The 15,686-nt window shown below is 29.2% G+C and overlaps 1 protein-coding gene across 3 annotated transcripts in view; it reads left to right on the plus strand.

Annotated features, from left to right (window-relative positions):
• Positions 1-15,686, plus strand: part of LOC121130482 (contactin-6) — a 126,048-nt gene that overhangs the window by 52,511 nt on the left and 57,851 nt on the right. For all 3 annotated transcript variants that reach the window (XM_071893720.1, XM_071893722.1, XM_071893721.1), the window contains exons 7-8: positions 9,143-9,445; positions 12,144-12,264. In XM_071893720.1, coding sequence (XP_071749821.1) covers positions 9,143-9,445; positions 12,144-12,264 — 424 coding nt within the window. The remainder of the gene's footprint in view (positions 1-9,142; positions 9,446-12,143; positions 12,265-15,686) is intronic.

Below are 15,686 nucleotides of genomic sequence, written 5' to 3' on the forward strand. Positions count from 1 at the left end.
GGCCATGAAGGACGCTTAGTAACATTAACTCTTAGTTAGTGAACAGGGATTTTCTGCACACAAATTTTGTTCAAATTAATTTAAGTCTGTTTAAAATAGCTTTTAATGCCGGTAACAGCAGTAATATGCTCATGAAATATTTTTAAGAATAAAGGCATCTTTTTGTTCTTGGAAAAATTTATTTTCTTGTAAATATTTGTACTTTTTGCAATTTTTAAACAAGGTTAGGTGAATTTGATTAATTTGTTCACCATTCAGTCTTTTTTTTCCTTAGCCTATTTCCCTTTTTTCAATTTAAGATATTAGCATTCCTACCAATGAGGTAATAGAGGTAATGGGTAAATCAGCTGTTATCCCATTTATCAAACTCAATCTCGTCAAAGTCAATGAGTAACTTTTTAGTACCAAAAGTAATGTTAAATGTAATTAATATTTCATATAAATTTTTATCAAAAATTAAATTATAATAATCACAAATTATATCATGTTGATGGTGGGATCAATATTGTTTTGACTTGATTTGATGCAGTTTTGAGCTTATATCAACTTTGGATCAAAATATTTCAGTTAACAAGTCCATTAACTACTCCCAAAAAAAGGATGTTTACTTAGGGAGGGTTAAGGATTTGTTGCAGAGTTATTGGATAAGTTTTTGTTGGACTCTCTCTAGAATTGAGTATCTACAACATAATAATGTCTTTTTAGGTCCTTATTTAATTTTGAGTTGTACTTGTGTTGATTTATTTCCTCTTCTAACTGCTCGTAGCTAATCTAATGAACCGCAATGCCAGCTAAACTACTCTTTTCCGATACATTTTTCATATTGTAAGGGCTACAATGTCAATAATTGGTTTCTTTCTTTTTAACATACCAAAAATGCTTACGATTTACAACCTTATCTATGGAAAATAATCAATCTTATATTGCAAATGAGTTCATTTAATTTTTAGAAAGCTTTATTGATAATATGTCCTTCAATGCAATATTTATATCTGGTACTCTTTAAAAAAAACTAATGAACGATACAGCAATTATAATTTGTTATGGATGTATTAATGTAATTATAAGTAGATTAATTTAATATTTGTAATTGTCATTTGTCACAAGAAATACTTAATTTAGGGGATTAAATAGATTGAAAATAAATGAAACAAAACATTTCAAATTCATTGAGCATTTTATTGATGGGGGGGCTCTTAGTGTCAACTAAAAAAATAATGTTTTATTTTCATTACTTCACACTTTCAATAGATTCTAATACTGAAAAAATATTTTTGTCTCCAAAATTCTAAAATTTGATCTAGATTCAAAAATTGGCTCTTAGCCTTTTGAGCCAAATTATAAACAACATTTGCTAAGGTTTATTATTTTAAAGACGAATGTAACGTTGAAAAAATTAAAAATTTACTACAAACTGTATATGAGAAACATGAACAAAATAATGATTTGTTTTTTATATGAAAAACTTAATATTTCAATCAATATCAAATAATAATAAGTTGGGGAAAAAGTAATTTCGTACTTTTCTCTCTATTTAATGTTTTATAAAAAGTGTTAGAATCAGTTGATCACACAATACATGCGTTACTTCTCTTATTAGTGCCATGTTATATAATTACGTCTTTACCCCAGAATAATACTGCTGTTAAATTAAGAACAAGAGCAGATGTTCATGTAACAAATATGATACTGCAAGTTTTTACACAGTTCTAAAAATCATAACTCTACAAGAAAATCAAATAATTAAAAAAAAAAAAAAATATGATTGCAGAGTTTTTTTAGAAATAAATAAAAACAATCAGAAAGGTAATGTCTTCTCTTTCTTTATACGAGTTACTGAAGGGTCTTTCCCCCCTCTCCTTACATTCATTTCTATATTATTCATTAGTTTTCAAGGAACAAGGATGCACTATCCTTTCTAATAATAGCAAATGCATAGAGACACTTGATGCAGAAATCATTTTTTGTATGTATTGATATAATGTAATAAAATCAAAGGAAAGGCATCAAAACTTTTATCTAAGAGTGCAAATAATATCAGATGTAATAAAATAATAATACATTGCCTTAGTTTGTACAGTATGTAATGTATATACAATAATGCCTACAATCAATGCTTTATTGGCCCCTGATTTCTTCCCTCCTTTTTCTTTGTGTAAGGATCTTTGCCTATGTTTTGGATTAGTTTCCTAATGTCATTTCCAATAACACTTAATCGTATTTATTACAGTCTTGTTCTTTATCATTATTGTGTACTTCCTTACATATAACTTTCTCTTTTATGGTAGGGAAGACTGTGGACATTTCTATCACTTTTTGTCAGCTTTTTGTTCAATTACTCGAAACGAAAATTAACTCAGACACACTAATTTAAAAAAAAAACATACCTACATATGTTTGCCTTATTTGAAGAATATATAAGTGAAAACAATGGGATAAAGCTTTAAGCAGTTTGGATTTGCAGGGAAAGACGTGAACTTTTCTTTTTGGATGAGTCAAAGTAGGCAGAGGACGTCAATCAAAATAAATCTTTTGGTCCAATTATTTTGTAAAATTTGTGACAAATAAAATCAATGGATCAAGTAAAAGATCATTTTATTTTTAACCTGCTGTCAATCAATTGTTTAACAAATACTTTGGGTTTTTTTAATGGACCCAACTATATTACAACTTCTTTTATATTTACCCGTAACAATTGGCTTAAAAAGTTGAAAAGGCAAATATCATCCCAACAAAGAAGAGCGAACGCTTGTATAAATAATGCCGCTTTATTACGTATTTTAATAAATTTTCTTGTATAAAGCGTAGTTATATTGGGTTGAAATATATTTATAAAAGGTTGTATAGGTGAAAAGTTGTAGCATTAATTACATTTTAATGCGATTGTTTCAAATGGTGCAACTGTCTTGAAGCAAGGGACGCTTGTAAGGGTTAAAAAAATGTTTTTAGTAAGTACATGTTTATATAAAACGAAAAGTTGTAAATTTTTTTTTATAATGAAAGTAAACTTTTAATCCTTCATTAGTGAATTGTGATATTATATACACCAATAATTATAAAATTCCTTCTTATTCCTTTGTTTTTCCATTTTATCCCCAAAACTTGTCACTATGCTTGTTCAACATTAATCAGAAAATATGTAATTATTTATTTATCTTGAGAGTGTCTTGGTAAGAATTTATTTGTTTATTTATAGATTTTAATTGAGGTTTTGTGAATTTAATTAAGTTATTCTTTTGTTTTTCCTTTCAATTTTTTACCCAGTTCATCTAGTGTTTTTTAAAAGGATATTCTATAACGAAGAATTTTAAGTTTTGAAAATCATATCAAATGAATGACGCACCACATGTATAATTTCAAAAAAGACCCATCCAAAAATATGCATATTCTAGGATTTGGGTTCGATTTTGTAATTTTTTGAGTTTTTCCATTTTTTATCGGGATTTAATAGGAATTATGTAATATTATCTTAATATTTTTTACCATTTCCATGTAACGACAACGTCGTCATACCCCGTAAAAATAAAAATAATTAATATCAAACTGTTAATTTAATTCCGCGCTTGGTAGAAATTCAAATTGAGTAATTACTAATTATATTTGAAATATTGAAATTCCTTACTCATCGTAAATGAATCTCTTGATTTTTGGAATCCTTGAATCTTCTTCGCAAGGAAAGAGTGGACTCTTCTCTCTGTTGAAAGCTGGTAGGTTTTCATGGATAAACTTCATCCAACCGTCACCCTTAGAATGTGGAGTACCAAATAAGAGCATCATTTGTGATGAATAATCAAGTTAGAAATATCTTGCTTCGATTCCACCTATCTGCCATTGGTCTTAACACTTGGAGAACATGGCGTCCACTTCTTCTGTTCAGAATGAATGAAGAATGATCCTATGCCCTAAAAATTCTCAAATTAAAACTACATCTTAATTTCAAATTGTTATATATTTTTGTTTAATTTTTGAGAAATTGTTCTGCTAAATATCCCAAATTAGTGAAATGTCCGTTTGCCAAGGTGTCCATTTGCAAAATATACATTCGTCAAATTATCCTACGGCGAAATATACGTTCATTTAATTATCTTGTGATTAAATTTCGGTTTGGCAGATTGTCCTTAGGAGAAATTCCGGTTCGGCGAATTGTCCTTTCCCAAAATTTCTGTTCAGCACATTATACTTCGGTGAAATGTCGGTTTGGCAGATTTTCCTTTGGCGGAATGTCAGTTTGGCAAATTGTCCTATGGCAAAATGTTCGTTCTGAAAATGGTTCTTAAGCAAAAAAAAACCCCAAAAAAAACCTGGTAATAATCTGCTTACGATTAATAACATGTACAAGTTCATCCATTTGATTGTTTTTGTTCCGAGTAAAATACAATTACAATTGTAAAGTAAATCTATGTTGGAGGCAAAGGGATTGTTGCCATACAAAAAATATTGCGGGTCTGCCCTACTCTATAGTATATATTTTTCTATCTCCCTTCTATTTGTTGGCATTAACGTTTATTTCTCATTTTATTTTCTATTATTATCGTTATTACATATTATAAGTATAAAGAGTACCAAGTAGAAGTCTTCAATTGTTTTTTTCTATTTATGTTTGTATACACTAAAGATTCATAAAATGGTTCTACTCTTTTCCGAACATAGATTCTTATGAGGCTTTTCAATATTATAGTTATGTTTTTTGGGGGAAGCATTAATGAGTGTACATTCTTTTGTTTGATTGTTTTGATTGGAGAAATTTGTCTGACGTTTTGTATTGTCTCTTCAATTCTTCAATGGGATTTTTATTTTTTGAGGTAATTTAAACTTCAACAGTAGAACGACGAATGGGCATATCTGTTTTAAGCAATATATAAATTAGACAATTTGTCTAAAAAATTGTTTAAAAATTAGGGGAAAATATTTGTAAACTGGGACTTTTTTCACCTCAAGATAGATAAAAGTGGATCATATTACTTATAATCTACATTTTTTAGACAATACTTTTCAGCTTACTCCTAAAAAACATACAATATGATTCTAAGCAACTATTTATTTATCATACTAATATCTATTTTAGTCAGTTAAAAGGGCGAATTCTTGGAGACTATGAAGATAGTTACCAGGTGGTCCATTGAAATCTGAACACTTGTAATTCAATAATTTATAAAGTTTGAGTGATTGAAATAAATATCTTCTTCGATATATTAAAGCTTAAACAATTGGTTCCAATAAAAATAACCTGAGCTCTTTAACTTACGTAAAAGTTGAAAAAATGACACTTGAACGTAATAGACGAATTTTCATTCATGAATTCCAAGAAGTTGGCCGTCTCCGTTACCAACGTCTACCCCGACAGCAAGTCTCAAACGTTGGAGAAGAAGAAGGGCTCTCTTAAAAAGGCCAAGCTGAATCTGCAAAATTAAAAAAAAAGTAAGGACAATACTCTCAAGTTTATGAGTGATCATATTTCTGGTTTCTGGGAATCAGAACAGACTGTTCAGAAAGCTATCGAAAAAGTGGGAGGAAATGGTGCTGTAAGGAATAAGGAGGAACTTTAGATATCAGCAATGAAAAAACCCCATCTGTTCCCTTGCAAACCCTTTTGAATGAGTCTTTAGAGTCCTTCTAAATTTGTTTATGACACTTTTGCCCTCCTACACCCCTGGTACCAACTCCATTAACCACACCTTCTGGGTGTATGAAGAAGGAATGTTTGCAGTGTATGTCATCCAAAAAACCAAGGCCCTTAAATTTAAGGCCAGTCTGAACTGGGACGCCATGATATAGAACTAATTGTTTAAGTTTAAAATTCAAAGTGCTCATATTTTAATGCTCACTAAGTATAGAGTAATATTCAACGCTGCTTGTACTAATGTTGAATAAATATACCATTCATGTATTCATATAATTTAGCTTGATAAAATTTAACATAAAATATGGTTTAAATAAAATCAATTTATTTCCTCCGAAATACGCAAAAGTGTTCAATTCAATGTCATTGTAAATATCATGTTCACATTTTTTCTGAAAAATAAAACTATTTTATTAAAATTTATGATACAAATAAAGAAAACATATTTAAATTGTTTATTTCCTGGGGTGTTTAGCCAATCCAATATTAAAAGAAATATTTGATCAATATTAAACTTCATTCATTCTTATTGTTCGTTACATATGATACAATGTATAAGTATACGTTAAATACTATTTTATGTCTGTAAATTCATAATCTAAAATAGTAAATGAAAATAAAGAATATTAAAATATATAGATTATTTCTTAATTAATAAATCATTATCAAACAAGACATGTTCAGATATATTTTAATAATGTAATACATCTATTTCTCCAAGGTTTTTTTTTCTTTCTTTAGATCCATTGTTTGCCTATATCAATAGTAAGAAAGCATAAATAGCATTATTTCAAACTTTGATAATTTATACCATACTTTGTTAATGTTCTATTAACTGCTAAAAAAATATCCCTTCATGATGGAAATCAATTCAAGGGTCGCTGGAAAAATCCATATTAAGTCCAAAAGAAGGCAGTACTGGCACGTACCATGCTAATTATTGTAGTAGCATCTAAGTAAGTCGTTTGAAAATTACTACTTCAGAAATCATTGACAAAATCCATGAAATGTAGATGGTTGACATAAGAATGAATGTGTGTGAGATTCTCGTGCTGTTGGCATCTCGAGTTGGAACCCTTCTTCCATTTTTTTTTTGTAAACACAACTGCCGAGGTGTGAGCTGGTGTATTGTAGTCATGGAAAAGGACTTTTTGTGGGACACTCCGAGGCGTTTTACTTGCATATCAGTTTTCAAACGGGTTTCCATTAATGATGAATAATATGCACCTTCTCAAGATAATCGATGAGGATTATTCCCTGTGAATCGAAAATACAGTCACCATAATCTTCCCGGACGATTTTTCGATTCAATGCTGCCGTTAGTCCCATTTATCGGACTTCGAACGGACTTTTCAAACAACCCTCATAAATATAAGGGCTCGGACATTATGCTAACCCCATGATTCGGTAAAAACCACGGTACATGGTTCTGTATGGTATAATAGTAAATAGCTTATTTCAATATATTTAATGTTGTTTTTTGATATTTTTATTCTTTTAAAATTTCTCTTCTGTGGACTTAACTTCTATAAAAATATAATATACACAGGTTATGCAATATTACTATTCATGAGTTAATCGTTTTTTTGCATACAAAAAAAAATGAACTGGTTTATATTTGTCAGTAATAAACAAAACTAATTCGCCATTACAATGTCACCAGCTGCAAAAAAATTATTTAGCTAAATACAGATGTACCAATAATTCGAGGTATCGTGAAGCTAAATTGGAAACATTTGGATATTTATTAAAATTATTCCTCTACCAAACAATTGGTTTTCGTCAATTGGGATGTACTTTATCATATTGTAGGACATCATGTTTTTGTATAAGCAAATAAAGAATTGTTTTTTTTAAAGATCCTCTCTATCTATATCCATAAACGAATAAAATGATTATAGGCAAAATTAAATCGCAGTATAACCCTGTACCTTGAACCCCCTAACATATATAAATAAAGAATTAACTGAGATTAACTGTTTTGGCATAACTATGATAGACACAATATACAACCAGGATATTTTCGTCTCTGGGCTTAATATACGCCCTAGTTAAGTTAACTTATATGAGATTATTGATTAGTTTTAAAAAGAAATATATATAGATAGCCACTGTATATCACCCTGGTTTGGAAATAAAAGAATGGTAACAACTACTTTTTAAATTATTTAACTCTAATTAATGCTGTTTTGTTTATTGAGGCAACATTTGAAAAACACACATTTGTATTTTGAATATGCATGATGGTGTTAAGATCAAGAGAAACTTATTTTTCAAAAATATTGAAATTGCGTTTGAGGCAATATTTCTCGCTATATTTGCTTAAAAATTAGCTTGAATTGCACATATGAATGTCTAGAAAGATATCATATGATGTATCTCCCTCCTGCATCAATCACGGCATAGATCCACGCCTGGAAGCAGGAGTAGGGGTTGAGAAACTAGTTTCTGTTGCATGTTGGTCAGTATTTCCTGAAAGTAGGCAATCAAAGAGTCCTTGATGACATTAGATGTTCATTTTTTATAGGTTAAAGTTAGCCTCAGACAAAATAATCCATCAGATTAAGCCCTAGACTGCTGGGTTGCCATTTATCCTTCCAATTGAAATCGTAGCAGTACTCTCTCGGCACTTCTGTGACCTATTTGATATATGAGAAGTTGATGATTAGATTTTGGTTATTTAACTGATAATTTTTTGACATATTAAGAGAAAAAAAGAGATAAATTTCGAAAAATGAGCACCCAAAATTTGAAATTAAGAAATTTGTATTTTAAGAAAAATACAGTTTAATAAAAATAATTTAAAGTAGTTTTTTTATATGTTTACTATTTAAAATTAAAAAGACATACTACGACCCAATTGTCCATAATTTAATAATACATTTTGCAATATTATATCAACAAATCACAGTTTTCCTAATTTAGTGCAAATGTTTTACGTTTTTTGGTATTCAGTTAAAAATATTGTTGCAACTTATGTTTAAAATTTTAAGATGTCTTAGGGTTGCACAATGATTTGGAGTTACCATTTTTTATCAAACTTAACATACCAAAATTTAAATTTAGTTGAAGTAATAGTTGTTTAACTAAAAGGAAAACATCATTTCTTCACTATTTGACAAAACATATAAATCACAAATAACCCTTTATAATATATTACTAAAATTACATGTACCATACAAAAATAGTCCTGACAGCCCTAAAAAAATTTCAAAGTCCGTTTTTTATTGTTCCTAGCATAAAAAACCTTTTTGAACGGAATTAATTTTTTTAATCTTAAAGCAGAAAAATTATAAATACATTTTGATGGTAATAAATATAGTAAAGGCATTTATGTTTGAAAGACTAACTTTGTTATAAGTAATTTGCAGATGTTAAATCAACTATAAATTAAGTTTTTCAAGAAATTGAATTATATTATTATTTACTCATTAAAAATGTAGAAAACTTTATCTTCCCTAATAAAAAAATAAACTATTTCCTATACTTACCATAACACCTGCCTTTTTCTTTTAATTACAGATAAACCTTTTTGCCAAAGAAATGGTTCTGTTCTCTGGTATGTTTCCATTCGTGAAGAAATACATCTCCCATGCCGAGTTGAAGCATATCCAGATGCGGATGTGTCTTTTCATTGGACTTTCCACTCAGAGCGAACTTCAGAGTCCACATCCCTTCCTACTACGAAATCCATTGATCTAGGTCTCAAAAGCACTTTGACCTATCGTCCTTTATCCAGTATGGATTATGGAACTCTTAAGTGCTTCTCTAAAAACTCATTTGGAAAGCAAACTGAGCCTTGCGTTTTCAAAATTAAGCCGAAAGGTAAGTATTTTATAGAAAACCCTACGCCGCCCGTGACATTACATGAAATGTCAGAAATGTCTTATTTGTAGGATACAATTTTTTACTTTATTAAAAGAAGTAAGGCTTTTCAAGAAAGAGGCTGTTAAATGCTCCACTCAGTTTGGAAAAAATACAATGGATCAGTGATATATTTTTTCGACGCCAGATGTCGCTTGTATTGATTCCACAAATGACATTAATATATCATTTTTCTTAATTTTCCCTTATGTTATATTCAACTTGTTCTTCCCTTGGTAGAATTAAGTTTGTCATTTCAGTTAAAAGAGTTAATTCATGGAAGCGGCGTAGTTTATTAAAGAGTGTATTAGTCAACGCCCCTAGAAGACAAAAAAAAAGTATTTTAACGACCACTGTCTTCTCCAAGTATTGATAACGGGGTCTTCGTTTTCCCACTTTCTTTGTAGTTTTGCTATACACAAACTCAAGTTGATTTTTTTTAAATATCTATTTCCTTTGATACATTTTAAAATGTATCAAGTTAGATACGAAGAGCTTTGATGTTGATAAATATTTTTCAATCCCAATAAAAATAATTTACTAATCTGTATTTCTCGTCTTCATCAAAAAAATAATACCATTTGTACTTTTATTTTCAATAAACAGTTTCTAATTAATATTGGTCGAAAATGATTTTTCAACAAATATTATCAGTTTTTGCAAATTGTAAAAAAAGGTCTTCATTACGGATCATAGTAAGGTGCCCGGTAATATCCTTAAAACTATTTTGTCTCTAGACATTTTTCTATAGGATATATTATAAAGCATTTTGCCCAAAAGGATATTTTGCTTTAATATATAAATAAATAAAGTTATTTTTTATTTCGGTTACGAATTAATGTTCACATTGATTTTTGATATAAAAATGTGCAATATTTATTGATATAAAAAGCATAAAATGTTTATGATGGAATTATACTTTTGACTCATATTATTCTTGTTGGTCAATACATTAGTCTATTTTAGTTTATATACTCGTTCATGTATAATGATAATTACTAACAAAGATGTGATAGCAAATTATCCAAACTAATTTTACCATCTATTTTGTCTCTGTTTCGAATTCATTACATAATGAGATTTGTTGCTATAAAATTGAAACTTTGTGGGATGATTCCAATCTTTTTTCCAACATAACACAACCATTTTTCCAACATAACACAACCATTTACTGTCTTTAATAGTAATACACACTACATAAAATGGTTTAAATATACATGGGAACAGGAATTTGAACCAAAAATAACAAAAACAACGTACAAATATTATTTATTTATTTATTAATGCAAAAATATCTTTTAGAAAAGTTGGTTTTAAGGCAAAATTTCCTGAAATAAATTGGGTTAAGGTAAAATAGTTTAACACTTTCTCTCATGAAATGAAAATAAGTAGAATATAAAAAAATTTTAATACTACCTAACAATATTTTGAATGTTAAAAAGATATTCCAAGAAAAAGAAAAATACATTTTAAAAAATGTTAAAAATTATAACAATGTTACTATTTATATAAATCAGTAATGATATACAAAATTTAATTTTCAGATGCATTCATAACTAATTTAGAATGCCACCAAGAGTTTCATTTCTTAAACACATTTTTTATTATTGTTCTAGTAATCAATAGTGTATTTACAATTTACTAGACAGAATGATTCACAGGTTATTGAAACTGAAAAGATTTAATCAATTCTAAACAGGTAAACTCTGTTATTTCCGATGTTTAAATGCATGAATATTTATCCCTAACACACATTAATACGAAAATTCTTAAAGGTCATCTTTTTTTTGGTATTTTTTAATAATAAATTCTGCTTTCTGAAGCGTTGCTCCTGGGTACCATTATGGAAGAAAGGCTTTATGCAAATTTACTTAGCTCTGTATAGTAGTACCCTTTAGGAATATCAAAAGGAACCAGCCTTAAATTCTGCAGTTTAAAATTTGATTCATCATTTACAAAAAAAAAGATTTAAAAATATAAACCAATTTAAAAGCAGGTAAGATTTACGTAAAATAAACTAAGTAATTTCCTTTCTAATAAGAAATTACACTTATGTCCTACAAAATATTTAATACTTATGCACACAAAATGGACCATTGCAAAGTCGGTAAAAAACTTATTGATAACAGTTCTATGGATTCAAGAATAAAATAATTACTATTACTTACTAAACTATGTCATACAATATTTATCCAACTAAATATATAGTGTGTAAACATAGAAACCATTTTGAACCAAAATAAGAAGAAAATCGAAATTAATTTTTTATTTCATATACACATCCAATTTCATATTTCATAGACATATTTGAATGAATTTTAGTAATCGTTTTTAAATTTTGGGATGATTAAAGATACCGAAGAAAGGTTTAGAACCTTCATTTGATTTATGAAAGTTTTATCGGCCCCAATAATAGTGCCTCAAAAAGACTAATGGTAATAATTTGTTGATAAATATAGACGGTAATTTGTGAAAGAATACAAAAGTAAATCAAACTTAATTTTAAGATAAATTCTCCTAGCTTTCTTTTCTGTTAACGGACCAGATTTGAATATTTTTTGGGGATAAAATATATGATATTTTTACTTATTTTGATGGCTTAAAGCTCATATATAATTCGTATGATGTTATAAGTTTTAGATATTGATAATATTTTCAGGACTGCCACGGATCAAATCCTGTCATCTCAAGAACACAGGTTTAGATTGGATTCGTATTGAATGTTCATTACCTCCGTTTAACGATGATGTAGAAAATGATCAGCGAGGAACAAACTTCAGGTAAGATTTGTTAATCTTTTATTACGTCAGCTAACATTCCAAAAAGATTGGAGAAAAACTAATCACGAACATCATGCCATTTTTAATCTACTATAATAAAATATCATAGCTGTATGTATGCACCCAATTATCAATGCATAGCCATGCTATTTATTTTAAAAACGAAGACAGATACAGACGTTAGACATATAGTAGAAGTTGTACAAAATTTGGAGTTACATATCTTTCATTCTGATCTCACCAGATTTTTGGTTTCTGGAGGGCAAGTTTGATTTTATGTTTTTGAAGTAATGGGTAGTCGATTCAAAAATACATTAAAAAAATTAAAAATCCAAAAACCGATTTATTGTAGAAACAGAAAAAGGGAGAAAATATATTGAATACAAAAGAAAAAGGGAAATAATTATTGGGGAAGGAGGAACATATTTTTAATTATTGTAGTTATAATGGCCGATGGGGTATAACTTCAAATGATGTCTATTGACAAGTTTTACTAAATGCTGGAGTTATTTCAAGCATTAATAAAATAATTCTTAATAAAATATTTAATAGGGGTACGTCCTTGTACTTATTGAAATTAATTATTCTCTTTGCTGATTAATTTATTATTATATTAATTGAAATTAATTATATTATATTATTTTAATAATAAACCATATAACTCATATTGAAAATACATTTTTTTCTGGATTTTGAAAAAACTCAATTGAAAGCCATTGTATAACAATAATTATTAAATTAATTTATAAGAGTTGGTTTCTGTGTAAACACATTTAAGTAGTTTTATTTAAATTTATGTTTAAACATCAGTGAAGAAATTAAATGTGGACTTGATAAATAGATTTGGAAATGCATCAATAATTTTATGTTTTCAATAGTAGGAAAAAAAACAAAAACTTGTAGACAAGGCTTTTGCAAATCTTTTTTCACTCAATAAGGCCACCTTTATTTTCAATAGCAGAATTAAGACGTTGCCTGAAGGCCATGTAAGAATTGTGGGCAAACTTCTCTAGCAAGTTGTTTCATGCAGTCGCTATACAGGACTGATATGAGTCCATATTTGGACGCGAGTTCCTGCTGTTTTTCCTCTCCAAAGTGCCCCTTATGGAATAGCCAAGTGGGTTCAAAATTGTTGAAAATTGTCTTTGGACAAGAATGGAGCATTTTTATCTGTGCAGAATTTTTGGGTCTGGACGTGTGAGAGGGAGCACCGTCCTGTGTTCACATGTAGCTATCCTCTGAGTAGTTGGTATTCAGCCATGGTAAGATGGTGTACCTAGGCACTTTATAGTAGGCCTCTTGGATGATTTTCTGTTCAGCCTAAGACATATTGGATCAATATTTGGGTTGGATATTTGGCGTGGTCAACCCTTTGGACCTCATCTTTTATTTCAAATACCAGTGGTCGTTCCGGAAGCTGTGGAATTGATCCAATGTAAAAATCTTCTTGCCCGATAAAATTTTCACAATTGACCAATTTAGTTTTTATCAATGTGAGGACTTTCTTGCACCTCTCGGCTCTCCTTACTTTTATGCCTTCTTTCAAAAGGTAACGTGGGGTCCTTGTAAAAAAATACCAGGTTGTGCTTTATATCCCTCCTAATGGTCCTAGGACCCATAGAAAAGTGGTGGGCGAGGCGATTCATCGACTTAGTGAGATACTCTTTTATATTATTCTCCAAACATAAAAAGAACTTTGTATCCCTCTTCAAATTATGCCCTCCACTTCCTTACATCCTGAAAATGTATTCTCATCTTAGCCAATTTAAAGACAAATGCTGAGAAAAAGCTCATTTGATGGATCTTCCTCCAGTATCAATTTAGGACTGGATCCGGAAGGAGAAGTTGGGGGAGATGAGGTAGTTCCTTGTCATGTTGGTCATTATCTCTTTGATAGAGGCAATCAGAGAGTCTTTAACGGCTTGATATGTTCAATTTGTTTTAGATTCTACATAGTCCAGACTAAATAATCAATAGGATTAAGATCTGAACTGCTACAGGTGTCCATATTGTCTTCCCACTAAAGTGATAGTTGTGTTTCAATCATTGACTGCATTGACCTATCTGTGACATGACAATTTGATGAGGCTTGTACCAGGATGCAGATTGGCATTTGAGACCTCCTTATTTGGAATATTTATGTTTTAGTTGACACAAGTCATCGTCATGGTGCAACCCCCTTCTTCCCCCATTAATTTAATCTTCTTCTTCTCTGGAGCAGCTGTTGCCATGATACCCAAAACATCCATAAAGTTTTTGTATACAATTACATTTCTGCCGGTAAAAATAAAGACGTCATCAGACAGCTTCCTCATAACAAAATCGCTGGGGCACCCCCCTGATTGGATCTCAACGTCCTTTGCTTATTAATAAACGTATTTTGTAATTCTGAATTCATAATCTAAAATTGATTTTAAGGTAAAGAATATATAACTCAATATACTTAACAGAATATATAATTTTCGTAAGCTGCAAGGTGTTTATTTATAATTATTGCAATATGCAAAGATAAACACATGAAAGGAAATTTGCGTTTATATCAAAAACATAATTGAATTTTATTGTTTAAAATTAATTTCTTTCAAAAAGATCAAAATACTCAAAATGATGAAACTTATAAATACGAGGTTTTGCATAATGACATATGCATACATAACCCAATGCTATTACCCAAAATATTTGAATATAATGACAAAGTCATTTAATAATTCAGAAAATGACTTTCAAGCTTTTTCCAACAAAACAAAATGAAAATACAAAAACAGCAAAACAACTCAAATAATTAAATCAGGAAAAGAAAAATCCAACTAAATTTTTATTCTTATACTTCTTATATCATAGATTAATCATCCTTAGAGTACATTCATACCGAAATGAGAATGATGGAAAATATATAAATAATTGGCGGCATAATTCCACAATGAGTCTTCCAATTAGTAAATCCTCAGGGAAGTAATGAGAATATATATTTCAGAGATATAACTTGTCAATCTTTGTTTTTCATAGTTATTTTTGGTTGAATTCAGGAAATATAATATCAATTAAGATCTTACAGCTCAGCATTAAATATTAAAAGGATATTTCAATCTCTGGAGTGGAAAAAACACTCCATAGAGTTGAACAATGTAACTTTCTGTTTCATTGATTTAAATGCATATTTTAAGATTTAGATTCCCGAAAAAATATTATTTAATTGCATAAATAATAATCTTTATATATATATATTTAAAAATTCAATAATAATAATATAATAAATCACGTCTTTGAGTATAATTTTGATTGTGTCCCATATTTTTCAATAAAATAAAAATAAAGTTGAAAATTAAAGGTAATAACAATTAGTAAAAAATTTCTAGTATTCCAAAGATAACATATTTATTTCGTATGTTATCTTGAAGACAGCTCCTGTAAAATGGTTTAAT

The sequence above is a fragment of the Lepeophtheirus salmonis genome, chromosome Z, assembly GCF_016086655.4.
Source record: "Lepeophtheirus salmonis chromosome Z, UVic_Lsal_1.4, whole genome shotgun sequence".
Classification (NCBI taxonomy): domain Eukaryota; kingdom Metazoa; phylum Arthropoda; class Copepoda; order Siphonostomatoida; family Caligidae; genus Lepeophtheirus; species Lepeophtheirus salmonis.